We start from the raw sequence: 27,962 nt of genomic DNA on the forward strand, positions 1-27,962 counted from the left end.
TGTGGAATCATTTCAATTTAGAAACTGTAACTAGGGTGGCCAGATTTTGCAAAGAAAAACACCGAACACCAGTTAAATCTGAATTTCAAATAAACAATGAATTATTTTATATGTAAATATGTCCCAAATATCACAGGGGACATACATATACTAAAAATTATTCGTAGTTTATCAGAAATTCAAATTTCTCTGGTGTTCGGTGTTTTTCTTTGTGAAGTCTGGCAACCCTGGCTGGAACCCAGACCTCTGAGAAGAGGAGCTGCTTGCAATCACTGGTATCTCTGAGAGGGGCACAATGAAATAGATTCTTGAATGTTAGAAAAGTACAAACCCAAATCAACCTCCACTACTGGAACAAACTGCAGCTGCCAGAGTGAAAAATCATTGCTGAGGTGATGCTGGAGGGAATAAGAAGTAGACAGGAAGAAGGATACACCTTCACCCTGTTCCAGAACTGCAGTCTCCCTCTGGGATCCACTATTGGCAGCTGGCAAAAAAGAACTGTGTTTTCCAGGAGTCTCAGCTCTGGCATCACGAAGCAGAGCTTTGAGGGTGGGTTTGAAGCCAAGAGACTTCAAAAATAAAAGCTGGGCAGCTGCCAAGAAGGACATTTTCTCCAATGCCCACCTCAGATGTGGACACAGAAAACAATGGACTAAGAAGATCCTTCCAGAGAAGAGATCCACGTGCTGGCTGGCTGGCTGATGAGCTCATCAAGAAAATTTACAATATTGACTGTGCAGGGAATCCTCACTATTCCTGCCCCAGAGCTTTCAATAAATGCCTTGGACAATTGCCATGACTTCTGGGGGTTCACAATCTTTTCTTTTTGAATGATAGTTGTTTTTTTTTTAATTGCAGGTTTCCTGTTTCTTCTCTATCATTGTATATTGGGAGTGTTGAATGACAGGCAGATCATGTTTTCTGCATCTGGACTTGATAGAGAAGACTGCACATCACACAGAGACTTTCAGTGAGATGCAGTAACTGGATGGGACTTTAGGTGGTCTGTCAGGGAGGAGATGAGCGTATTTGATGTTTGGGAAGAAGAATGAGTGTAGATGTTGGTATCTAAAGAGGTGGACTGTGCAGAGATGGAGTAATTACCATCCTACATAAGTTCTTCCAGAGAAGAGAAAAAGTGGGAACATTCTCCAAGGCATTTTATGAAGTTGACATTACCATGAAATCAAAACTGAGGATAGGACAAGAATAAAAATTAAAGATCCATCTCAATCATAAATATGAATGCAAAAATCCTAAACAAGATATTAGCAGGTCAAGGGACTTCCCTGGTGGTCCAGTGGCTAAGATTCCACGCTCCCAATGCAGGGGTCCCAGGTTTCATCCCTGGTCAGGGAACTAGGTCCCACATGCCACAACTAAGAGTTTGCATGCCACAACTAAAGATTCCGCATGCCGCAATGAAGATTCCACACGTGGCAACGAAGATCCTGCATGCCGCAACTAAGACCCGGCGCAGACAAGTAAGTAAGTAAGTAAATAAGTAAGTAAATAAATAAATTTTTTTTTTTTTTTTTGCGGTACGCGGGCCTCTCAGTGTTGTGGCCTCTCCTGTTGCGGAGCACAGGCTCCGGACGTGCAGGCTCAGTGGCCATGGCTCACGGGCCCAGCCACTCCGCGGCATGTGGGAACTTCCCAGACCGGGGCACGAACCCGTGTCCCCTGCATTGGCAGGCGGACTCTCAACCACTGCGCCACCAGGGAAGCCCATAAATAAATATTTTTAAAGAAAAGATTAAAAAAAAAGATACTAGCAAGTCAAGTCCAGCAAATTATGAAAAAGGAAATAAATCACGACCAAGTTAATTTTATCCCAGGAGTGCAAGATGTATTTGACAATTTAAAAAATCAATTAATATAATTCATTTAATTTGCAAATTAAACGAGAAAAATCATACATTCACCTCAATAAAGGTAGAAGAAGTGTAAAGTTCAACATCTATTCATGATTTAAAAAACAAACTGAAGAGTGGTAATAAGAGGAATTGAATTGTTGAATCAGACTCACCTAAGTCATAGCTCTTACCCTATGCTAGACTAATGACCTAAAGGATAAAAGCAATTACAAAGCATAGGCAAATTATTCTTCCCTTGGAGGAGTCCAATACTGTCAGATGCAGCTCCCCATTTAGAGAGAGTGTCCTTCCTCTCTAACAATAAGATGTGTCCTAGTTTCAGATTTAACAGGTGAGGTTTGTTCTGAGCAATGTGTAGGAAGCCATTGCTTACACAGAGGGGAGTATTTTGGTTCTGGAACATCTCTATCTTACACCTGATGAATTACACTGCTTATATTCCCCATTCTCCATGCTCCCCATAAATTCATAAATTCCAGGGTTATATACAGTAAGCAGTTTAGACAGGGCAGATATACCCTATTAAAAACATTTCATAGATAGGGATTCTCTGTTATTTTTCTGCTAGTAAGTACTATTAATGTGTTTACCAAGAGCATGAGTTATTAGCATGTTTACAAGATTTGACCAGAGACATTTCTTTCCCCCTAGATCCCAGGAGAAAGAGGGAATGGGTTGCAGGCCCTATTTCCTTCCCATTAGGGAACTTCCTTAATCCCATACAGGATATTTACAATAAATGTACTTTGTATATTAAAATTCTCCAGGAAATTCCCTGGTGGTCCAGTGGTTAGGATTCCATGCTTTAACTGCTCAGGGCCCAGGTTCAATCTCTGGTCAGAGAACTAAGATCCCACAAGCCCACGGTGTGGCCAAAAAAACCCCCCAAAACAAAAAATCTCTGTAATAAAAAGTAAATAGCCTTTTTCCATCTTCCCAAAACAGAAATCAAATATAGTTAATGTATACAATGTGGTAGTTGGGTATGTCCATATGGACTCCATGGTCTTAAACATACAGCCATGATTGTCATTCTTTATTCAGTCTGTGGAGAATATATATTGTCCTATTATGACTCTGTTCAATGATTTCATTGTACCCAAGCTCTGGGCATCAGTCTATTGGTCCCTGTACATCTCTATCCACAATGCATATGGCACCAAGTTGGGAAACTGAACTCCTTGAAATTGAACATCCATAGAGAAGGAAAGCAACTGAAAGGGACCTGGGGAAGAAGCCTGCTGGGTATCATCAAAGAATGCCACCTTTTTAGAAACCTCTTTTTCACAGCCTATGGATTGGGCCACCTAGGGTAGGAAAAGTGTTGTTTTTAGCCAGCTGATAATTCCTAACCAGGCATCACCTGAGGAATACTCACAGGTCAGAAGAGGAGGCATCACACATTTCTATCCTACTCTGTTTTTATGCAAAGCATTGACATGCATTAAAAGGGAATCTGCTCCTCACTCTATTTGGCACCCATCTGGGTAAAGCACAAGGTCCCTGGCGCTGTGCATGTATTAGTGGGAGGACTGTTGTGGTTCGGTGAAGACCGAACCTGGGTCAATGTCTACAATGTCTGATCTTGGGACATTGGGTCAAGTACTTGCCCCACTGGGTACTTGCAACTGGCTGGCATTGTGACACTGGCCCTCCATCCAGATGGAGCAAGTGCTTCCACAGGGCACCATCAGGCCAGAATATGTCCTGATGTCAGGGGTAGGGGATTTGTTTTTTTCCTTTTTTACAGAGCAAAAGTTACCTTGTGGGTCTTCACAGTTTGTCCATAACCACTAGAGGTTTTCATGAAGGTATCCTTTGCAGCACTCCAGAAAGAGTGCTTCTTGACAGAAGCAGACTTGTAACATCAGACAGTACTCAGTAACTTGTTAGCTACCAGAAAGTGGGGGGTATACCCTGATACTTAAATCAATTGCTCTGGTGTGGCAGAAGCTAATAATCAGCAGCTCAAAGTATCCTGTTATATTTTTAATCAAAATGATTAAAATGGCAAGGGAAACAAATGGTGCCTGTGGCATCGGTTTTTCATGTTTCTTTGGGAAGACAGAGTTGATTTTCTGTAGGAAATAGTTTCTTGGGAGTTTTTCTCTATTTTGCTTTGTAGCTCCCAGGTTTTATAATCAGTGTCACAGTGCTGTGCCCTTCATGGTGTTTGGTGTGCTGGATATTGTTGATTGGCACTCAACATCCTTTCTTACCTCCCTCCAGTGTCCCTGTGCTGCAGACACTGGAAAGCTAAAATGCCATGCCAAGATTTGGAAGGCAGAAGTGAGGTGGGGGCCATCATCCTGCTGCTTGTTGCTGATGGCAAACATGGCAGTGGAAGTGTGAGGAGTTTCTGCAACTGGGTTCCAGGGTACCAGTCACTAGCCTTGTGGGCTGAGAGGCTGTTTTAGAGGCAGTGGTCATACCTGGATTGCAGTGATCCCTGAATCCAGCGATCCCTGGATCGCAGTCACAGAGGTGTGTTGTTAAACTCAACAGGTACAGTGGTGGCCTCCTGACTTCTCTCATTCCTGATTTCAGCAAAGGTAGCAGCTACCCTACTGGGATAGTTTGGAGTCATTCCTGCAGAGTCCACTTTTCTAGCCTTCTCAAGAATTGGTGTCACCTAATTTCTTATATGAACCCTTTTGTGTTTAAACTAGCCAGGGTGGTTTCTACTTCCTACAACTAAACCCTGAATGATATACTGAGGTTCAGTGTATTTAATTCTGAAGGTTTTATTGGTCTGGAGATAATGAGCTCCACAACAGACTATATCAAATCCAGGGATCATAAGAATATCTCCTATACCTCATGGCCAGTAATATCCCCTTTTCAGGCCACCCTAAAAAGCCCCTTTAAAAAAAGCTTTTTCTGAAGCATAGTTGATTTACAATGTTTCAGGTATACAGCAAAGTGATTCATATATATATATATATATATATATATATATATATATATATATATATATATATAATATTCCTTTTCAGATTCTTTTCTTTTATAGGCTATTACAAGATATTGAATATACTTCCCTGTGCTATACAGTAGGTCCTTGTTGTTTATCCATTGTATATATAATAGTTTGCATCTGCTAATCCCAAACTCCCACCCCTTCCCTCCCCCACCTCCCCTCTTCTTGGCAACCAGAAGTCTGTTCTTTATGTCTGTGAGTCTGGTTTTTTTTCGTAGATAAGTTCATTTGTGTCATATTTTAGATTTCACATATAAGTGATATCATATGGTATTTGTCTTTTTCCTTCTGACTTACTTCATTTAGTATGATAATCTCTAGGATCATCCATGTTGCTGCAAATGGCATTACTTCATTCTTTTCTTTTCTTTTTTTTTTTTTTGCGATATGCGGGCCTCTCACTGCTGTGGCCTCTCCCGTTGCGGAGCACAGGCTCCGGACGCGCAGACTCAGCGGCCATGGCTCACGGGCCCAGCCGCTCCGCGGCATGTGGGATCCTCCCGGACCGGGGCACGAACCCGTGTCCCCTGCATCGACAGGCGGACTCTCAACCACTGCGCCACCAGGGGAGCCCACTTCATTCTTTTTTATATATGTACCACAACTTCTTTATCCATTCATCTGTCAATGGACATTTAGTTTGTTTCCATGTCTTGGCTGTTGTGAATAGTGCTGCTGTGAACATAAGGGTGCATGTATCTTTTTGAATTATAGTTTTGTTGGGATATATGCCCAGGAGTGGGCTCACTGGATCATATGGCAATTCTACTTTTAGTTTTTATGAGGAAGCTCCATATGGTTTTCCATAGTGGCTGCACCAATTTACATTCCCACCAAGAATGTAGGAGGGGTCCCTTTTCTCCACACCCTCTCCAGCATTTGTTATTTGTAGATTTTTTAATGATGGCCATTCTGACTGGTGTGAGGTGATACCTCACTGCAGTTCTGATTTGCATTTCTCTAATAATTAGAGGTGTTGAGTATCTTTTCATGTGCCTGTTGGCCATCTGTATGTCTTCTTTGGAGAAGTATCTATTTAGATCATCTGCCCATTTTTTGATTGGGTTGTTTGTTTTTTTGTTGTTGAGTCGTATGAGTTGTTTGTATATTTTGGATTAAGCCCTTGTCGGTCGCGTAATTTTCAAATATTTTCTCCTAGTTCGTAGGTTGTCTTTTCATTTTGTTTATTGTTTCCTTTGCTGTACAAAAGCTTGTAACTTTGATTAGGTCCCATTTAAAAATGTTTGCTTTTCTTTCTATTAGTAGTATGTATCTGTTAATTCCAAATTCCTAATTTATCCCTCCCCCCCCCTTCCCCCTTTGGTAACTGTAAGTTTGTTTTCTATGTCTGTAAGTCTCTTCCTGTTTTGTAAATAAGTTCATTTGTGTCATTTTTTTAGATTCCACATATGTGATGTCATATGATATTTGTCTTTCTCTGTCTGACTTACTTCACTTACTATGTTAATCTCTAGGTCCATCCATGTTGCTGCAAATGTCGTTGTTTCGTTCTTTATTATGGCCGAGTAATATTTCATTGTATATATACCACATCTTCTTTATACATTCAACTGTCAATGAACATTTAGGTTGCTTCCATGTCTTAAAAGCCCCTTTATTTTAGTAGCCTGGACTATTATTAGGTTATCTAGCACAGGGCATATGTGTCACAGCCATAACATTTGATACCTTAAATTTGGATACTGGATGCAGGAAATGTAGAATTACTAGCACAGGGTGAGTTTCATATATGGTTGTAATTAAGGTTAAGGCACCAATTACATGACTTCCCAGGTTAGAAGATATGAGAGGCTGAGCTTGGAGATGCCTCCCTTCTGATGACTTCTCCACTGCCATGAGGATCAAGCATCCTTGGGTCCTGAGCTGGTCATTGGGAACTGGGTGACAAGGAGAGGCACCCTGAGAGTAAAGATGTAACTGCTGCTGTCCTTCTCTGGGTGTCTGCTTTTGCAAGGGATAAATAAACTGCTTTTCTCTGATGGATTGTACAATGATGTTTGGCTGACATTTTACCTCCTAAATTATCTTTATCTAAATTATCTAAGGTATTTTTAGAGTGAGCTGCAGTTTAGTCGTTGACAAGCTCTAAAATATATTCTAAACCGGCCCTCTCCATCTCTACCACCTCTACCCTAACCCCACCAATTAGCATCTTTTACCGTGACCACTACTATCAGATCATATCTCTCCCTTGCTTAAGTTCCTTCAAAGGTATCTCATCCCATGTAAAACAGGCAAAAAAATCCAAACCCCTTAACTTGGCCTACAAATCCCTAGGTGATCTGGCCTCTGCTTCTCTATCCATTCACATTTCCTGTCACCTGTACTGGCTACATAATTTGTGGGGCCCAGTACAAAGTGAAACTATAGTGGTCCTTGTTCAAAAATTATTAAGAATTGCAAAAGGGCAATTAAGGCAGCAGAACGTTAAACCAAGCATGGGGCCTTTCTGAGAGTGGGGCTCCATAGGATCGCACAGGTTGCATGCCCATTAAGCTGGTCTGCCTTTCATTCACCCCCTCACTCCAGGGGTCATCCTCTTGTTTCTGTTTTAGAGCCTTTGTACTAACTCTTCCTCTGCCTGGAATGCACTTCTGTTTCACCTTAGCATGGCTCACTTCTTCTAGTTAGGGTCTCAGCTGGAATGTTACCAACCGAGAGAGGCCATCCATGACCTTCAACCTAACCTAGCCACCGAATCATTCTTTGTTGCTTTACCACCTATTTTAACTCTTTGGCATGTACTTTACCTATTTCCTTTTTTAAGTTGTCTACTTATTTATTGGCCATCTGTCCCTGATATGGGTTGAATTGTGTCCCCTTTCACTGCCCTAATTCCTATGTTGAAATCCTAACGACCCAGTACTGCAGCATGTGACCTTATTTGGAAATACGGCTGTTACAGATGTCATTAGTTAAGATGAGGTGGTTCTGGGGTACAGTGAGCTCCTAATCCAATGTGGCTGGTGTCCTTATAAAAAGGGGAAGTCTGAACACAGAAGTGTATGAACATGAAGATGGGCATCTACAAGCCAAGGAAAGAGGCCTGAAACAGATTCTTCCTTCAAAAGGAACCAACCCTGCCTACACCTGGATTTTGGATTTCTAGCCTCCAGATTAGTGAGACAATACATTTCTGTTGTTTAAGCCAGTTTGTGGTACTCTGTTACAGCAGCCCTAGCAAGCGAATACACCCTTCATTAGAACTAAACTCTCTGAGAGCAGTAACCTGGTTTGTCTATTTCACAACCGTCCCAGAACATGCCTGTACCGTTACTTGGAACATGTCAGTACTGCTGTTTAACAGTTTCACTTGTGTATATAAACCTGAAATTCTTTCAAGGGAAGACAGTATTGCGGGTGTTCAAGAAAAACCTGTTGAGTACATTAAACCATTTCACTCATTTCCAGAATTTTTGCGGAGAGCGCTGGCAGTTGTAAAATGCGTGCGGACTGACAGGTCATAGCTCTTACTCTCCAGGCTGTATTAATATGCACGACGTGCTTTTAGCTCTTCGGACAAAGAGACCGTTACTTCGCAGGTCCCTCAAGTGGGACTCAGAAGACCGAACTGAGCTCCAGCCTTTTACAAGCGCTGGTCCTTGCCCCTTTTGGCATCTGGTACTTGTAGTTTTGTCCACTCTATCTTTGCCCGAAAAATGAACGCTGAGACCACAACTCCCATCACCCCGCGAGAACTGGAGCCTTCAGAGCGCATCCTCTGGAGGGGGCACCAGAGCCATTGACCAACCTTCTGGCCCAAGGGCCCGCCTTCCTCAGTCCAGGAGCACCCATGATTAGTCGGCTGCCCAGCCTCCCACCGGAGGGGGCGACAGGTGAATGAAAGGGGGGCGTGCCGGTGCGCGTAGCTCGGCGGCGGCGGGGCTGCAACCCGCTGGAAGGTGAGAGCTGAGAAGCGGGTTTACGCTGCCGCTTCCATTGGCTTGGGGAGGATTCGGGGCGCCGGGGAGGGGCCCGGGGTGGGCAGCGGGCAGGGATGTTCCGCCTTGGTCGGCCTCTCTCGGACTGTCCTGCCCTGGCGAATCCCAGGACCCAGCCGGGCGAACCCTCACTCGATGACCGACCCCCTCCCTCCCCTCCTTCCCTGACATTGGGTTGCCCCCTACCCCGGGCGTCGTCCAGCGGGTGGTATGGGCACACGCTCATTCTGATGGCGCCAGGGCGCTGGGGCAGTGACCGTCGCAGCGATGGTCACTTTGTCCGGGAGAGGCCATGGGAGGGGCAAGGCCTCGGTTCTCACCCTCGGGGGCCAAAGACCATGTACAGTAACGGGTTCTGGTGATTTCTGCAGGGTCGTCTGGCTCCGGATGGGGAAGGATCCTCTTGTCTTGCGATCAGTTTAGCTGGTGAATCAAAGATACAGTTGACCCAGAAATACTTTCTGTGAAAGTGGAAACTCTTCTTTCGAGTAGTTCCCCAGCACTCCGTGCGTTGGGGGAAGGAGTGAGTGAGTTCCCCAGCCCTTCTCGCGGTTTCCTGGAGGGTTTGGGAAATCAATTTGGCATAGTGGTTAAGGATGTGAACTCTGGGATTCAAACGAATCTCTGTCCCAATCCTAGCTTCAGCATGTTATCTGTAAATCTGAACCTCAATTTCTTTCTCTGAAAAAGAGGATATAATGATTTTATCTACTGCACTGAGTTATTGTGAGATTAAAATTAATTAATGCTTGTAAAGTATTTCTTACAGTGCTTCATGAGGAGTAGCACTCAGTACATGCTAACAATTGATGAGCAGGTTTCCATGATTCTCCTGTTGGTGATACTGGAGGAGTGTTGTCAGAAAGAGTGGGTGGAATTCAAAGCTGCTTTTGGCACTGGAGTGAAGACAGTCTTGCGATCCCCTCAGGGGAATGTCGGAGTTGGTTGCAGGTACTAGTGTTGGCATCTGCCCTCTCCTGGAGGACGTGAGCTGTACTTGGTTCATTTTTCTATTCCTAGCATCTTCCTTGTGTCAGGCATTGCTTGTAGCCAGTAACTGTTGAATTGGAACCGTGGGAAGGTTAGGAGTGTCACTGCCAGAATGTGCTTCTGGGAGCAGTGTACCCTAAGAGCTTCCTTTCCAGGAGAAGTGGTGATCCTCGGCATGTGCCAGGGATGCAGAACACTGAAGGCAAGTGGGACTGATGTGAATAAACACTTCCACATTGTATGCCAAGTGCAGGATTGGAGAAAGGTTTGAAGAAAGTATGTGGATAGACGTTTGCAAAGTCAGGGGGTATTTATACGACCAGGTAGAATCTAGAATGTTTGCAGAGAGGAAGCCAGAGGAAATGGGTTTTGGGTACTATTGCTGGAAAGGAGCGTCTTCCAGTGAAAAAATGCAAGTACCTGGAAGGAAGCCCTGTAGATAAGACCATTCTACAAGTTAAGAAGTATTGGGCCTACTTAGGTATTTATCTCCCTGATTTACCAACTCCTTATCCCTCTACGCCTCCTCCTTTTTCTTCTTTGCTAAAAAGGAAAGAAAAAAAAAAGCAGCACACAGTGAAAGATCCTAACAGTACAGAAAGTTTATAAATGAAAAATGAAGGTCCTTCCACACACCTCTTACCCCTAGTCCCTCTCCTCAAGGATATCTGCTGTTAACTCTTGCTCATAAAACCTTCCAGAAAAAAAATTCTTACATATACCAGCAAAAACATGTACATAGATCAGATCATACTGTACATTTTGTTTTGCATCTTGCCTTTGTCCTTAATATATCTTGGTGACTTTTTTTTTTTTTTTTTTTTTTTTTTGCTGTACGAGGGCCTCTCACTGTCGTGGCCTCTCCCGTTGCGGAGCACAGGCTCCGGATGCGCAGGCTCAGCAGCCATGGCTCACGGGCCCAGCCGTTCCGCAGCACGTGGGATCTTTCCGGACCGGGGCACAAACTCGCGCCCCCTGCATCAGCAGGCGGACCCCCAACCACCGCACCACCAGGGAAGCCCTTGGTGACTTTTTTAATATGAACACAGACAGTTCTAGCTCATTAAATGCATGGTTGCATAGTATTCCACTGTGTGAATGTACATCGTTGATTTAACTTGTCTCCTATTGGTGGACATTCAGATTGTTTCTACTTTTGCACTTGAACAAAAACCTTGTGCAATGGACATCTCTGTTCTTTTGACTTGATGTATTTTGGGGAATACATTCAAAAGGGTAAGTTTTTAGCCATGAAATTCTGGGGACAAAAGATGTGTACATTTTAAGTTTTGATAAATATTGCCAAATTCCCTGCTAAAATGGTGTTCCAAATGACAGTTCCATCAACAGTGGATATTATTACATTGAAAAATGTGATTTTACCAGTCTGATAGGTTTTCTTTCAGTTCTGAGGAAGAACAGAATGTGGTATTTAAAGGTAGCATTCTCTTGTGTCTTGTTTTCCCCTTAATATTTTGATTGCCAAAGCCAGGAAGGTTTGGAGTGGCTGGAAGAGGTGAGAATGACAGTGAAATCTTAGTCCTGTGAAAACTTTCAGACCTGATTTATTTGGGAAGAGTAGAAATTTTCAGATATCTGACAGTTCTCTTCCTTTCTGAATGAAAATGTTAATTATAACTACTTTGGATGAAAAAAAATTCCCCAAATTATAACTTCCTTGAGTCTAAAATGAATATAAAAAGAATCATCTTGATGACTTAGTCTCATCTATTATAGCCCTGGGCTATAATTTAGTGATGTCCTTAGGCCATTTTGAATATGTAGGAGCATTTAATACCCTTAGCCAAGTGGCCTCGGGCTGATATTTTGAAAAAATTTCTAGGTCTGTTTCTTATAGCTTTTTTACCTTTTCCTAACTGTCAGTTCTCACTTTTAAGTTTGTCAGTTTACTTGCTTAGAGAGGCCCCTCTACTTCTTTCCCTAACTGGTTCTCTAGCTTCTAAACTTAATGCATCACTTGTTATAAATATGTGTAAAGTAGGTGTACGTTGCCATTTAATGAGGTTGTTGTTGGTCTTTTATGAGTAAAGTCTGTTCAGTTAGCACATAGGCCTTGAGGGATCTATTTGGCCAGTGGAAAGAGTCTTTCTGGGGGATGGAGGTGCCTCATTTCTGTTGGGTGAGGTAAGTGTTGTGTTCCATTTGTAGAAAGAAAGAGTGCTGAAGAGTTGTTAGCTGTGGTTGGCAGCTCTAACTAGGCCTTTTGGGATTCCGATAGAGGGAGAAGATGTAGGAACTTCTCAGAGCTCAGTGGGTCAGTAACTAAAGGGGGTAAGTTGATGGATGGCTGCGTGCTTTGTGTGATGGGAAAAGATGGAGAGGAGAGCTCGGGGAAGGTCAGCTTCTGTCTTCCTCATTAGCAGATGGATTTTAAACTTGATTTATACTTGTTCTACTTAGCAGGTAAGAAAGGAGTATTCCTTTGTATTTAGCAAACCTACTTTGTCCAAAGCACTCTGCCAGGGGCTGTGGGGGAAATCTATGAAGTAAGACAGGGCTCATGCCTTCAAAGGGCTTATAGTCCACTGACAGAGAAGGTCCAGGACATAAAAATACAGAGGAGAGAACCAAGGGTTATGGAGTCAATCAATTAGGAGTGTCTCTGTTGTAAGAGATAGAAAATCCAACTCAGACCAGCTAAAGCAAAAAGGGACTCAATTGGCTTCTGGCACAGCATGAGCTGGGGCTCAGATGGTGTCCCTGGGCTCCCTCTGTTGCTCCTGCTTGAGCTGGGCTGTCATCTGTGTTAGGCTGGTTCCCCTAGTGGTGTGGCAGCAGCACCCCTCACATCCCACATGCCCACAGAGTAGAGAGCGCTCTTTTTTGGAGACCCCAGCAAACATTTCATTGCTTTTCATTGGCTCTGACCAAGTCACATGGCCATCTCTGAGCCAGTCACTGTGGTCAGAGGGTAAGATGTGTTGATGGTTTTAGCCTATGGTACCTCTTACACGTCCGGAGCCTGGGGATGGTGCCAGCGTTATGCAAAGCATGTTGGCTGTGGTTGGGGCCAAGGATGATTCCACCAAAGCCAAAAAGGGCACTAAAACCATAAGAATGGAGAATGCATGCTGGGTAGCCCAAGCATCCACTAAATGCTTCCACAAACTTATGGTGATGGGTGTGAGCTGAGACTGTACTTGTCAGTCTCTAAGTTCTGTATTGAGACACTGGAGACTTACCTGGAGACTGTAACTGTTAGATTCAGGTATTATCTATATTTTGAGCCTTGAAGAAAGTAGAATGTAATTTATAAGAGCATGAACTCTGGAGGTTTTGAGTCCTGGCTCTGTTGCAGCTGGATCATCTCCTATCCTCTCTGAGTCTCAAAAGTACAGTATTAATAAGTACAATATTGTAACGTATAATATTAGTACTTACTCGTAGGGTTTTTATAAAAATTCATTGAAAGAATCCATGTAAAATACTAAGTACTGCACCCACATATACAGTTAGGAATAGTTACTTTTCTTGTTTTTATCAGTTAACCCAGTTAGACCACCTTTGATTTTTGTTAGATCCCAAACAGCCCATGTTATAAAGACATTACTCAACCAAGGTTTATGGAAGAATTAAAAGAAAAACAAAACAAAACAAACAAACAAAAAACGAACATCTTATTTGTAAGGTTGGGATTTGTGAATTAACTGAAAAAAAATCTTGGCAGAGATCCAGGTTACTCCAAGCGGCAGCAGCTGGTGGAGAAATGGAGCTGCAATCCTATTACGCCAAGCTCTTGGGGGAGTTGAATGAACAGCGGCAGAGGGACTTTTTCTGTGACTGCAGCATCATTGTGGAAGGGCGGATCTTCAAGGCCCACAGGAACATCTTGTTTGCCAACAGCGGCTATTTCCGAGCCCTGCTCATTCACTACATCCAGGACAGCGGGCGGCACAGCACCGCCTCCTTGGACATCGTCACCTCCGACGCCTTCTCCACCATCTTAGACTTCCTCTATTCTGGGAAGTTGGATTTGTGTGGAGAGAACGTGATTGAAGTTATGTCGGCTGCCAGCTACCTGCAGATGAACGACGTGGTGAACTTCTGCAAGACATACATCAGATCATCCCTAGACATCTGCAGAAAGATGGAGAAGGAGGCCGCTGTGGCTGCAGCGGTAGCAGCAGCGGCAGCGGCAGCGGCAGCAGCGCCTCATCGGGTGGACAGTGGAAGCCCCAGTTCAGCCAGGGAAGGGACCTCCTGTGAGACCAAGAGCTTGGTCTCTCCAGCCAAGGGGGAAGAGAGTGTGGGTCGGCCCAGAGAGTCCCCCCGTGGTGACTGCAGAGGCTGCCACCCTCTGGCACTGGTGGGGAAAGACAGCCAGGGCAGTGGCTCAGTGGACAGTGACTGCTCCATTCGACCCAGACAGAAGGAGCCCAAGGTGGAGTTCGATGCCGAGGAAGTGGAGGTGGAGGTGGGTGGACAGCTGCAGCAGCGTACGGCCCCGCTGAGCCTGGCCCACGGGGAGGAGGGTTTGCCCAGAGGCCAGGCGGTTGACTTGGCTTACAGTAACTACCATGTGAAGCAATTCCTGGAGGCGCTCCTGCGCCACAGTGCTGTCCAGAGCAAAGAGGACGCGGACCAGCACTTTTCTCGGAGTTTGGAGGGAAGACCAGGTGGTGCAGAAGTAGCAGCCATGAGTTCCATGATGGATGTGCAGACTGCCTGGTATGGAGAGGACTCAGGTGAGCTCCATGAGCCTCCATCGTCTGCCACTCATTTAGCACACACCTGTGTGCCTTCTGGTCTCCCACTGTCATCCTCATCACTAGCATATTGTCACTATTGTCATCATCATCACCACGGCCACTGTTATCACCACGTTATCACCGCCACCACCGCCAGTAGGTATTAACTGAGCACCTGCTGTGTGCAGGGCATTGCCTCTTCATGTACGTTTGTCTTTTACCTCTGCAACTAGAGTATAAGCATGTTGAGTGCAGTATGGAGACATGGAAAGAACCCATTCTCTTCCACTAACCAGCAGAGAGACTTTGGTTAAATCATGAAATTTCTTTGAACCCTTTTTGTTCAGGAGACAATCACCCCCACCTTGCCTTTCTCACAGGGTTGAGGACCAAATGAAAAGGTTTTCAGAATTTTTTCTCACATACGAGAACATGTTCTATACAGGTAGGAAATTTATCCTTCCTTGTGTCAATCATGGTGCCTGGCCCACGTAAACACTCAGTTAACATGTTGTGGTTGATGGTGTGATTTACTGGAGAATATTTTAGAGTTGAATTTGGTTTCATGTGAGTAAATTTCTTGTATCCTTTGGGAGACTTTTTAAACAGGAGAAAATCAAACAAAAATTTAATAACATGAACACACAGGAGAGACCCAGGAAAACTGAGTCTGTCTGGAGACTTTTAACTTCTTTCTTTTTTTTCATTTTTACAGTTTTTAATGAAAGATTACTTCATTCCTGCATCTAAATTTAATTTTTTTAAAAATCAAGAATGCTCTGTATGTCTGATTAAAACTTGACTTGAAAAACTTGAAAGTACGGTTTCTGGTCCTCAGAGACAGTGGCTTAACCCGCATGTAAAAGGTAGCGGTTGTTTTCAGTGACTACACTGTGGGAACTTGTTGAAATCTAATTTCCGTGTATATAGTAGCACTTCACAGACTGTGTCCCCCTTTCCCATCCATCAGTCCCTCATAATGTCACATGAGTTAGGTAGAAGAAGTATGGAGAAACTGAGACCCAAGAGGGTTTAGTGAGTTTCTTAAGAATGCAGAGCTGGTAAATGTCACAGCTAATACTAGCAACCCTGGCTGGCTTCATTTCACTCATAAAACAAACTGTGAAGGCAGTACAAGCAGATAGAGGATTTCAGTGCACTGTTTTTTTCTGTCAACCCCTCTGCCTGTAAGCACAAGTATCAAGAAATAGTAATTCAGCTGTATGTCATCCTCATTCAAGTCCATCTGTCCATCTGTAGAGGCAGCTTTCCAGCTACAGGGGTCTGTGGCAAGGCAGCCATCCCAGCCGCTTGACATGCTTGTTGTCCGCCAGGTGTTGATTCGGTTCACCTGGCTCTGGGCTACATTTATTGCAAGTGCCAAGGCACAGAGTAGGACTGATTTGTTTGGTTATTCCTTTATTTGCTCAAATATTTGAGCACCTTCCTTTTGAAGATACAAAGATAAGTCAGATGTGGCTCCAGCTCTCAAAGACCTGATGGTGTCTTACAGGAGTTAAGAGGTGTGTAAATGGCACCGTGTGGTAGAAAGGTACTAGGGCTGGAAGACGGATGGAGGTGTGAATTTCACAGTAGTCCAGAAGCAGAACTGGCTTCCTACTGGTAGGTCAGAGAGGCTTTATGAGGGTGGCATCTGAGTACTCACTACTATATATAAAAGAGATAAATAACAAGGACTTACCATATAGCACAGGGAACTATATTCAGTATCTTGTTATAATGTATAATGGAAAAGAATCTGAAAAAAATACATGTATACGTATAACAATCACTTTGCTTTACACCTGAAACTAACATAATATGGCAAATCAAACTATATTTCAATTAAAAAAAAGTGGCATCTGAAGGTAAGAAGAGAAGACATGGGGAGAAATTGTAGTCAGATCATGGAAAAGCTTACATGCTAAAATGTGGGTTTCTATCTGTAGGCACAGGAGAATTTTTAGTAGTTTCTGAGCTTGGGAGTGGACAGGAGAGATTAATTTGGCCTCAGCACAAGATGGTGCAGAGATGGGAGACGAAGGCAGGGAGACGGTCAGGAGGCTGTTACAGTAGTTCTGTGTTCACATTGCTCATCTCTGACACTAGCAGACACTGTCAAAGCACATGGTCCTCCTATAATCTTCTCCCCTGGACCTCCCATCCCCAGCTCCAGCACCTGCCATTGCTTCTTGAAAAGTTCATCTATATCGGCCACCTCCGCTGTTTTACTTCCCAATCTTTTCTCAGCCCACTGCTCTGACACTACCACCAACTCCCCCTTCCCTGAAACCACTGTCCTGAGGTCAGCTATACATTTCCAGGGCCGATCCAGGGAATGATTTTCAGGTGTTATCTTTCTTGACTGCTCTTGGTAGTTAACTCTGATCTTTCCTTCTTGAAATTCTTTCCTCCCCTGACTTCTGACACTACAGGTACCCATTGCTCTCACCTCTGCCCATTCCTTTTCAGCCTCATCATGGGGTCCTTTCATGTCAGTGTGTCAGCATTCCACCATTGCCTTGCTTCTTCAACATCTTATTCCTGTTCATTTATTCATTTAACAGATATGTACTGAGCACTTCCTATATGCCAGGCACTATTCATCGCAGTGAACAGAAGACAGTCTTTGTCCTCATGGAGCTGATATTCTAGCGTAGGGATCCAGACAATAAACCATTAAGTACGTATATAGTATGAAGAAGAACTAAAGCAGGGACAAAGTTGATAGAAAGTGAAGGGGATGCTGTTTTATTTAGTGTTGACCAGGAAGGCCTTTCTAACAGGTTGCTTTTAAGCGAGCAAACTGTAGAGATATCAGGGAGAACATTCCAGGCAGAGGGAAGAGAAAGGTGCAAAGGCCCAGGGGTAGGATCACACTTGGCAAGTGAATGAAAGGAACAGCAAGGATGCTGGTGTGGCTGGAGTGGAGTAAGCAAGGCAGAGAGTTGTGGGGGATAAAGTCAGAGAGGTTGAGTGAGGGCGGACAGGGTAGGGTGTTGAAGGCCATGAGAAGGCCTTTGAATATTGCTCTTAGAAGGAAATCCACTAGAGGGTCTTGGCAGAGAGTGACTTGAGATGACATATATTAAAAGGATCCCAGGCTTCCCTGGTGGCGCAGTGGTTGAGAGTCCACCTGCCGATGCAGGGGACACGGGTTCGTGCCCCGGTCCGGGAAGATCCCACATGCCGCAGAGTGGCTGGGCCAGTGAGCCATGGCTGCTGAGCCTGCGTGTCCGGAGCCTGTGCTCCACAACGGGAGAGGCCACAACAGTGAGAGGCCCGCGTACCGCAAAAAAAAAAAAAAAAAAAAGGATCCCTCTGGGTATTGTGTGCTGTCATCTCCTAAGTGGGCCTCTTGCTTCCACTCTTGCTCTCCTGTTGACTAGAGGGGAGCATAGGTGGGAGCCTCAGGACCGTTTAGGAGGTGACTGCAATAACCCAGGTGAGAGCTGTGCTCCTTGAATCAGTGTGGTAGCAGTAGAGAGGTGAGATGGGGTTGGATTAGGACTATACTGTCTCTGAAAGGTAGAGCTGACCAGATTTGCTAATGGCTTATATAAGTGGTATGAGAAAAAGAGACATTAAAGGTGACCTTAAGGTTTTTAGCTTGAGTGATTGATTTAAATGTTATGTTTGTGGTGCCTTTTGGATATCCCGTTGAAGACAGGCAGTAAGTAATTACATTTATATGTTTGGAGTTCTGGGGAGAAATTGGAGCTGAGATATAAATTTGGGAGTCATTAATGGGTCCATGGAATTTAAAACCTGTATGTTCCATGAACCTATAGATCTAGAAGGAGAAGACAAGAGACCTAAGGATTGAGCCCTGACCCAACATTTAGAGGTCAGGAAAATAGGGGAACCAGCGAAGGAAACTGGGAAGGGGCAGCCAGTGAGGTAGGAGGGAATCAAAAAGACTGATAGATGCCAAGAGGAGAAAATGTTTCAAGAAAAAGGAGAAATCAGCTATGTCCAGTACTGTGTATAGGCAGATTGAGAGCTGATCATTGGGTTTAGTAATGGAGAGGTCATTGATGAGCAGTATCAATGAAGTGGTGGACAAAGGACCAAAGAGAGTAGCCTTAAAAGAGAACTCAGGGGTTCTGAGTTCTGGCTGAAAGGGCGTATGAGGTTAAGGTTTTTATTAAGGTGGAGGATCTAAAAGCATTTCTTTACTGATGAGAATGATCCAAGAGAGAGGAAGATAAATGATAATGGAAGAGTGAGGGACAATGGATAGATCGAGGAGAGATGGGGGTCCCATGTATAAGTGGAGGGATGGTCTCGCCTTGGATGGGAGGGAGAACAATTCATTCATAGTAACAGGAGTGAAAGCAGATTAGATGGGTTCATAATGGAGGTTGGGGGGTGGCTGGGACCATGTAGACATTCTCTTCTGCTTGCTCCTCCTTCTCAATGAAATAAGAAGCAAGGACAGCAGCTGACAGTGAGGAAGGGGTAGGAGGGGTGGGAGATTTGAGCAGAGGGAAGGTATGAAGTAGTCACTGAGAAGAGTGGGAGTGAATGAACCAGGGAAATACTTAGGGTTATTAGGGTTACTGGGCAGAACCAAGGGCTCTTTTTTTTTTTTTTTTTTTTTTTTTTGCGGTACGCGGGCTTCTCACTGTTGTGGCGTCTCCCGTTGTAGGGCACAGGCTCTGGATGCGCAGGCTCAGCAGCCATGGCTCACAGGCCCAGCTGCTCCGTGGCATGTGGGATCTTCCCAGACCTGGGCACGAACCCGTGTCCCCTGCATCGGCAGGCAGACTCTCAACCACTGTGCCACCAGGGAAGCCCCCCAAGGGCTCTTTTGATATTATAGTAGTCAGATGGTGATGGTTGGATTGATTTAAAGTGAGACCGGAACAAAGTTGTGCATTTTTTTCCAGTGACGTTAACTTGCCTTGTTTTACCTACAGAATAGGCAGAGAGTTATATTGAATTAGATGAATGCAGATAGAGGGAGACAGTGGACCAAGGCAGCTGAGGGTATATGCAAAGGAGTGATTTAATTGATGGGCTCTAGGCACTCAGCTGGGGAAGGAGGGGAATGAGGACTCGAGGAGGAGAAGGGCAGTAAAATGACAGTATAGTCCATGGCTTGGACGTCCCGGTAGAGAAGGAACACCTACGGGGTGAGCTGGAAAGATATAAAGCGGTGATTGGAAAATGGAGCGCTTGAAATGTGCGTTATGCAGTGAGTACAGTTATTGGCAATATCTAGGTATGGGACCATGATTCTCATCCCTGTCCGTAGATTAGACTGGGAAGGACGCTTTAAAAATATGATGCTTGGATCCCACCCCACCCATTAGCTTGGGATGGGGATTGGACATCAATATTTATTTTCATTTTAAGCTTCCCAGATGATTCTAATATGCAGGCAGAGTTGGGAGCTCTTTGTCTAGGATTGGGTGGCTGAGGTGGAGTGGAGGATAAGGTCTTTGGAAGAAAGGAGGTCCGGGAACAGAGAGACCAGGGTATTGCAAGGGTCATTTTCGGTATTCACACCAAGAATTATGCCAGGAGTTGAGTCTGAAGGCAATGTGATCAAATCTCCAAGGAGTGAGAGGATGATCTAGGGGCTCCTGGATGACTGTAACAAGGATGAGTAGCAGTATATCTGATGGGATGAGCTCCAAAAGATCTTAGGGTTTTTAAGGAAGGAGGGAGGGACAGTGGTCTGGAGATGACAGTGAAGCACAAGGAAGACCACCCTCCCCTGATCCAGGGTGTCAAGGCAGTGGGTTAAGGGAAGCAGGGTGCTTAGGGGAGAGCCAGACCTCAGTTAAAGCAACCACTCCAATCTGCTGAGGACTCTCAAAACTGTATGCTTCTCTTCTTTCCCTGAGCTCCAGATTTATCTGTCCAACCCAGATATTCCCCCATGGATGCTCTGAGCCTGCCTCAAACATCATAAAACCCAAACAGACCTCCTCATCCATCCTGCACCTGCTTTTCCTCCTGTGTTCCCTGCCTCGGTTTATTCCACCGTCACCCACCAAGTCAGCTAACCCAGAATCAGTGTCATTTAGAATCTTCTCTTTCCCTGCTCTCTCCTCCCCAACGTGGTCATCGAGTGCTATTAATTTTACTTCTCAAACCTTTCTCCTTCTCTCCACCTCCACAGCCCTGGCTTTAATTCATGTCATCGCTCATCCCCTCCCACCTGGACTTCCTGGCTTTAATCTTGCCTCTCTTAAATCCTTCCCCTGCATTATCCCCAGAGGGATCCTTTAAAAGTCAAGTCTCACCTTGTACCTTCCCAGCTTAAAACCCCACCTGCTTAGAGAATAAAGTCCAAGTTCCTTAACATATCAGCTTTGCAGAGGCAGGGATTTTTGTCTTTTCTGTTCACTGCTGTATCCCCAGGGCTTAGAACACAGCCTGGCACATCATAGGTGCTCAGTATAAATTTGTTGAATAAATGCATGAATGTGACCTTCTTGACCTTTCCTTGCCCTTTCCTTGGCTTCATTCCTCATCCCTCTCCACCCCACTTAATATTTCCTATTCTCATTTACCTCTGTGCCTAAGCATGTGTTGTCCCCCTGCCTGAGATACCTTTCTCTTTCTCAAACTCCCAGTGAACTCCTATTCATCCTTTAAAACCTTGCTCAAAGGTCATCTCTCCTGTGAAATCTTCTCTGAACTCCAGGAGAGAATTCATTACATTCTTTTCTACATTTGTTCATCACTTTGAATTTTACATGTGTTATATTATATTGTATGAATTTGTTTCCATGTCTTTCTCTCCTGCTAGACTTAACTTCTTGAGGGAAGAAACAGGTATCTTGGTAAAGATGCACCTTGACACAGTGCCTCGCATGTAATAGGCATTCAGGTGAACTGTTTTTTTTTTTTTTTTGGAGCAATCAGATCATAAGAGAGGAAGGAAAGTGTTGCGATAATTCATACTTTTCTTCTGGAAAAATAGTTAACAGTTGTTTTTTTCCAAGGATTAACACTGGACCCATTTTACTGAATGTTTTTATAGTCGGGAAGAAGGTGATAGTACAATGCCAGGCTGATGGGGATAAATGACAGGAAGAGTCCACAGTGCCAGAGGAGTGACCAGGAAACTGGCATCTCAGCACCAGTGTGATCAGTGAGAAATAAATAATCCAACATATATATGCAGTGTTGAGCCATGAGCTGCTGCTTTTATTCTGGGAAACAGATTTTGGAGTCACTATAGATTATGCAAAATGTTAAGCATTATCAGGATGGGAACTAGAAACTAAAGAGAATAATCTTCACCAGTACGTAGAATGGTGTTGGGTTCTCACTTGACATTCAATTTGCCATACTTTGGGCAGGACCTCAGGAAAGGTAAAGCCCAATTAGGTGTCCTGAGAAGGTCCCAGAGAAAAGGAGTTACTCCCGTGTTGAGAGATACCACAGGAGCCTGGCCAGCTTAATCAGAAAAGAAACACCAAGGCGATGATGATGTGACAAAAATGATTAACATTTATGAGAGCTTACTATATGCCAGCTGCTGTGCTTTAGGCATTACCTCATTTCATTCTTACCACAATCCTATGAGGTGGGAACTATTATCATCCCTATGTTACAGATGAGTAAAGCACAGAGAAGTTAAGTGAGATGTGCAAGGTCACACAGCTGGTAAGTGGTAGAGCCAGGACTTGAACTCAGGTTTCTGTGCCTGGAAAACTTGAGTTACTAGTGCCTCCACATATAATATGATGTGATCAAAGTCTGTAAAATTCTGAAGGGCATGGATAGAGGAGACAAATCTTGGAATGCTACAATAAGGGTAGCTCAGGAAACTTGAAAGGAACAGTGTTTATACATGTGGGTGATAATCATGTTGTCACCTTAACGGGTGTATGAGCAAGGTGGAAAAAAAAGAGTTCTAAAAAATTTAAGTGAATTTTTAAGACATTTGATGATTTCAGATATATAGAGTTAATATGAACTCCAAACAATGTAGGGTCTGCATCATAGCAAACCACTTCTACACATGCTTGGAAGCTATTATTAGGAGCTGCTGTCAAAGAAAGCATGAATCCTGACCCAGTGGTCTGTTCCATCATAATAGTTTTTTCAAACTTTTGAGGGTCATTAAATCAACTCAGGAGGTTTGTATTAGCCAGCTCAGGCAACCATAACAGAATACCACAGACCGAGCAGTTTAAACAATAGAAATTTATTGTCTCACAGTTTTGGAGGTGCAGAGTCCAAGATCAAGGTGCCAGCAGTGTTGGTGTCTGGTGAGAGCTCTCTTTCTGGCTTGCGGACGACTGCCTTCTTGCTGGTCCTCACATGACCTTTCCTCTGTGCAAGAGTAGGGAGAGAAAGCCATCTCTGGCATAGTTTCCTCTTCTTATAAGGACACCCGTCCTGCCAGATTCGAGCTCTACCCTTACGACCTCATTTAACCTTAATTACCTCCTTAAAGGCCCTGTCTTCACATATAGTCACATTGGAGGTTATGGCTTCAATGTATGAATTTGAGGGGGATGAAATTCAGCCTAGAACAGGGTCTCAATCATTATTGTCCTAAAATGAAATCAAAGAGAATAGACATTATCAGAGTGAGTATTATTTTGGGAAGCTTTTCAAGTTGTCCACATGAAGGTATATGTGTCCTAAGGTTGTAATATAAGCTGTGTTTTCTAACTGTGAGCCACAGAGAAGTTTCAAAGCTGAGGCCTTACAGCATTCCTTGCAACCTTATATCAGAAGCCCACCTTCTCCTCTGGCTGACTGGGAGCCAGAGTGGCAATTTGCAGACAATGTTTTGCTGTTAGATGCTGGTGGAGTTGGGGTCCTTCTTCTCAACCTGGGCTGGTCGAACTCCCCTGCTCTGGATCCCATCCATCAGAGGGCGGCCAGTGTTGTTGCTGCTTACAGTACCATTTGGTTCCCCAGGTGGTGTGCTGGTGGTGCCCATCAAGCTGCACAAGTGTCCTTTCTGCCCCTACACTGCCAAACAGAAGGGCATCCTTAAGCGGCACATCCGCTCACACACGGGGGAGCGGCCCTACCCCTGTGAGACCTGCGGCAAGAGGTTCACCCGCCAGGAGCATCTGCGGGGCCACGCGCTCAGCGTAAGTGGAGGAGCTGGCGGTTCTCTCGGGACGGTGGAGTGGGAGTGGCGGTGGTTCATGACATTCATCTAATGTGAGGGCAAGGCCAGTCTGTCTTTCTCTTCTCTGTCCACTGGGGTATTTCCAGAGAATTTTAAACATGTATTTCTGCTACTAAATTACACCTGGGTTGGTGGCACTTAGAGAAAGTTAAAACTTATACGGTAACAGACTAGTTTGCTTAGGAGGAAAGTTAAGAAAGTTTAGACCCTAGTCAGGGATGGTTGTCAAAAGGTAGAGAACACTGAGGCTTAGACAGGGGATTGTGGGTCTGTTCCCTGTGGTGTGATGCCAGAGGTAAGCTGCATTCTCGGTTTCCCACCCAACCTCAGCACCCCGGGGTGGGGAAGAGATATACTGCCATTTATAGGGCTACCTGTGAGCAGCAAAGAGGACCCCAGCCCAAGTGGACCTTCCCTCCCACTGGCTGCTGCCTAGGATTCTGTCTCCCATGTGAGTGGGTGATTCCTACCTGCTAAAAAGCATTCAGGCCATTTAGAAAGGCATTGCATTTAAGATCGTCTTTGACCAAGGCAATCAGTCTTTGGAAAATCCAACATAAAAATGGTTTGGATTTCAAAAGACACTGTCAAGAATGTGAAAAGACAACCCACAGAATGGGAGAAGAATCTTTGTGAATCATTTATCTGCTAAGGATCTAATAACCAGAATATATAAAGAATTCTTGGGCTTCCCTGGTGGCGCAGTGGTTGAGAGTCTGCCTGCTGATGCAGGGGACACGGGTTCGTGCCCCGGTCTGGGAAGATCCCACATGCCATGGAGCGGCTGGGCCTGTGAGCCATGGCCGCTGAGCCTGCGCGTCCAGAGCCTGTGCTCCGCAACGGGAGGTGCCGCAGCAGTGAGAGGCCCGGTACCGCAAAAAAAAAAAAAAAAAAAAAAAAAAAATTCTTATAATTCAACTATAAAAAGACAACCCAATTAAACAATGGATGTGAATAGACATTTCTCCAAAGAAGATAAACAAATGGCCAATAAGCACATGAAAAGATGCTCAACATGATTAGTCACTAGGAAAATATAAATCACAGCCACAATGAGATGCCACTTCACACAAACTAGGATTGCTATAATAATAATAAAAAAACCCAAAACAAATAATAACAAAGTGTTGGCAAGGATGTGGAGACACTAGAACCCTCATATACTGCTAGTGGGCACATAAAATGGTGCAGCCACTGTGGAAGAGAGTTTGGCGGTTCCTCAAAAGGTTAAGCATAAAGTTACCATTAGGACCCAGCAATTCTACATCTAGGTATATACACAAGAGAACTAAAACAGACATTCACACAAAAACTTGCATACAGATGTTCATAGCAGCATTATTCATAATAGCCAAAAAGTAGGTATATGTGTCCTAAGGTTGTCCATCAACTGACGAATGAATAAACAAAATGCGGCATATCTATACGATAGATACATTTTATTCAGCCATAAAATGAAATGAGTTCCTGATACATGCTACAACATGGAACAACCTTGAAAGCATTATGCTATATGAAAGAAGCCAGTCACAAAAGGCCTCCTATTAGGGCTTCCCTGGTGGCGTGGTGGTTGAGAATCTGCCTGCTAATGCAGGGGACACGGGTTCGAGCCCTGGTCTGGGAGGATCCCATATGCCACGGAGCAACTAGGCCCGTGAGCCACAACTACTGAGCCTGCGCGTCTGCAGCCTGTGCTCCGCAACAAGAGAGGCCGCGAGAGTGAGAGGCCCGCGCACCGCGATGAAGAGTGGCCCCCGCTTGCCACAACTAGAGAAAGCCCTCACATAGAAACGAAGACCCAACACAGCAAAAATAAATAAAATTAATTAATTAAAAGAAAAAAAAAGGCCTCCTATTATGTGATCTCATTTATATGAAATATAAAAAGTGGGCAGACCTATGGAGATAGAGAGTAGATTAGTGGTTGGGGAATGGAAGAGGCATGACTGTTAATGCGCACAGGCTTTCTTTATGGAGTGATGAAAATTTCTGGAATTAGATGGTGGTGATGGTTGTACAACCTTATGAGTATACTTAAAAACACTGAATTGTACACTTTAAAAGGGTGAATTTGGGCTTCCCTGGTGGTGCAGTGGTTGAGAGTCCGCCTGCCGATGCAGGGGACACGGGTTCGTGCCCCGGTGCGGGAAGATCCCACATGCCGCGGAGTGGCTAGGCCCCTGAGCCATGGCCCCTGAGCCATGGCCGCTGAGCCTGTGCGTCCGGAGCCTGTGCTCCACAACGGGAGAGGCCACAACACTGAGAGGCCCGCGTACCGCAAAAATAAAATAAAATAAAAGGGTGAATTTTATGGTATGTGAATTATGGTTTTGAAAGAATCCAGATTTAAGATAAGTACAAGGTTACTGACTGCCTCTGCTCTCAGTGCTGGCCCTAGCATACTTGTCTGAGAGTGGCCTTACCCCAAGGCCTTAAGTTTTTGTTTGTCTTTTTTTTTCTTCAAATTATATCTCCAGTCCATCTTGACAACAGTAGGTCCCTGGGTACCTTTAAGATGTTTCATTGGTTGGAATCCTCATTCCCTCTATTTTTCCACTTTGTACGAGGTCCAGTCTACTGCAGCCCAAAGAGGTGATCTTCAAAGGCTCCATCAGGTTGCAAGGGTCACATACACACTCGGGTTGGCTCAGGCATTGAGGGTTTAGCCTAGGAAGCCCAGGAAACCTCAGGGGAAGCAGGGACATAGGTCAGGATGTAACGGCAACTCCAGCAACCTGGGTATCGTTGTTGACCCTTCTCCTGCATCAGCCTCTCTCTGTCACTGCCTCTTGTGTGTATCCTGCATCCAGAGCTCTCTAAAAGAGAGGCTCTGATTGATTCACAGATCCCCTATTGGCTGGAGTTCCTGAAAAGTGCATGCATTAGAAAGATAGCTCCTTATACAGAGGGGACCCCTGGGACTGCTGCCCTCACAAGGAGCTGCACGGAGTAGGAGATCAGGTTCTCTCTTCTAGTATGCAAAGATCTTTTCATAAGTAAGGAACGCATTTATCAATGAAAAAGTCAAGGGTGAAGCATCTGCTGGCACTTTTAGAGAATACACTGTCTGGCAAATCTGCCTTCCTAATAGCTAAACAATCCAAGGTATGTAAGATGCCATGCCTAAAATCCTAATCGGTTCACTGAGTGCCCTTTATGTGCCAGGCCTAGGGATATAGTAACAAGTGTGACAGAGGACAGAGAACATGAATGAGGATAGTTCGTGACCTCTTGGAGCTTAGAATCTAGTGAATTTTACCGATGATTTGTTAGGAATAAAACAAAGGGAGAAGTATAGGTGAGACTATATAGCTGGGGGACCTAATCTGGCCTGGAGCATCAGAGAAGACTTCCTTGAAAGTCATTAGTGGGAATTCCCTGGCGGTCCAGTGATTAGGACTCTGAGCTTTCACGGCCGAGGACGCGGGTTCCATCCCTGGTTGGGGAATTAAGATCCCCGTAAGCTGCGTGGCACAGCTGGTGGGGGGGGGAAGGCATTAGTAAGGAGGGAGGGGTGACAGTGGGGAGGAGGGCACACTCCACGCATGTCCGATGGCCCTGGGGTGGAAAGGACCTTGGTGAGGCTGAGACTGTGGCAGAGAGAGCAAGAGGGAGAGTGGTGAGAAATGAGACTGGAGGGTCAGCCAGGGGCCATGTCTCATGGGGCCCTGAAGGCCATGACTCAACCTCTTTTCTGTGACATTTACTGTGCTGGTGATTTTAGGTCCATAGGTCCAACCGTCCAGTTATCTGCAAGGGCTGCAGAAGAACCTTCACAAGTCACCTGTCACAGGGGCTGCGGCGCTTCGGGCTGTGTGACAGCTGCACCTGCATTACAGACACACATGATGATGATGACGGATTGATGCCCATCAACCTTAGCCTGGTGGAGGCTTCGTCCGAGAGCCAAGAAAAGAGTGACACAGACAATGACTGGCCAATCTACGTGGAGTCTGGTGAGGAAAACGACCCCGGCGGAGAGGATTCGGATGATAGACCCCAAATTCAGCCCAGCTTATCAGATGGAGAGATGCTTACGTAGCAATAAATTAGTGGAGAAGAGGGTTTAGAATTTGTTCTTGCCAGTTCTGTGGTTGAAAGCCACCCTTTGTCCAATTTTGTGGAACCCTGAGAGGAACATTTTTTCACTGTTAATTATTTGCCTTTCTGTTAGACTACATGGTGGAGGTTGGATTCTGTGACTCAAAGGACTTTTTAGTGCCGCCCTTGATTTCTGAAAGCTTTCTGAGTGAATCAAGGTTGGCTCTGAGGCGTCCCGTTTTTCCTGCCGTGCATCCAAACTCTGGTTTGAAGGAAGATAAG

At 44.8% G+C, this 27,962-nt stretch overlaps 1 protein-coding gene across 1 annotated transcript; it reads left to right on the top strand.

Moving 5' to 3' along the window:
- The first annotated feature begins 13,539 nt into the window (after positions 1 to 13,539).
- ZBTB8B (zinc finger and BTB domain containing 8B) lies at positions 13,540 to 27,681 on the top strand. Its single transcript, XM_060081856.1, has 3 exons — positions 13,540 to 14,518; positions 23,420 to 23,598; positions 27,364 to 27,681. The coding sequence occupies exons 1-3, from the start codon at positions 13,540 to 13,542 to the stop codon at positions 27,679 to 27,681; spliced, it is 1,476 nt and encodes a 491-aa protein (XP_059937839.1).
- The last annotated feature ends 281 nt before the right edge of the window (positions 27,682 to 27,962 follow it).

Source organism: Mesoplodon densirostris, chromosome 2 (genome assembly GCF_025265405.1).
Source record: "Mesoplodon densirostris isolate mMesDen1 chromosome 2, mMesDen1 primary haplotype, whole genome shotgun sequence".
In the NCBI taxonomy this organism is placed as follows: Eukaryota; Metazoa; Chordata; class Mammalia; order Artiodactyla; family Ziphiidae; genus Mesoplodon; species Mesoplodon densirostris.

What these genes read in the sequence shown, in the direction of transcription:
- ZBTB8B (XM_060081856.1), top strand. Translation starts at nt 13,540, where the DNA reads ATGGAGCTGCAATCCTATTACGCCAAGCTCTTGGGGGAGTTGAATGAA. An exon ending in CTGGTATGGAGAGGACTCAG is followed by an intron (nt 14,519 to 23,419) that starts GTGAGCTCCATG and finishes TTGGTTCCCCAG; the next exon opens with GTGGTGTGCTGGTGGTGCCC. An exon ending in TGCGGGGCCACGCGCTCAGC is followed by an intron (nt 23,599 to 27,363) that starts GTAAGTGGAGGA and finishes TGGTGATTTTAG; the next exon opens with GTCCATAGGTCCAACCGTCC.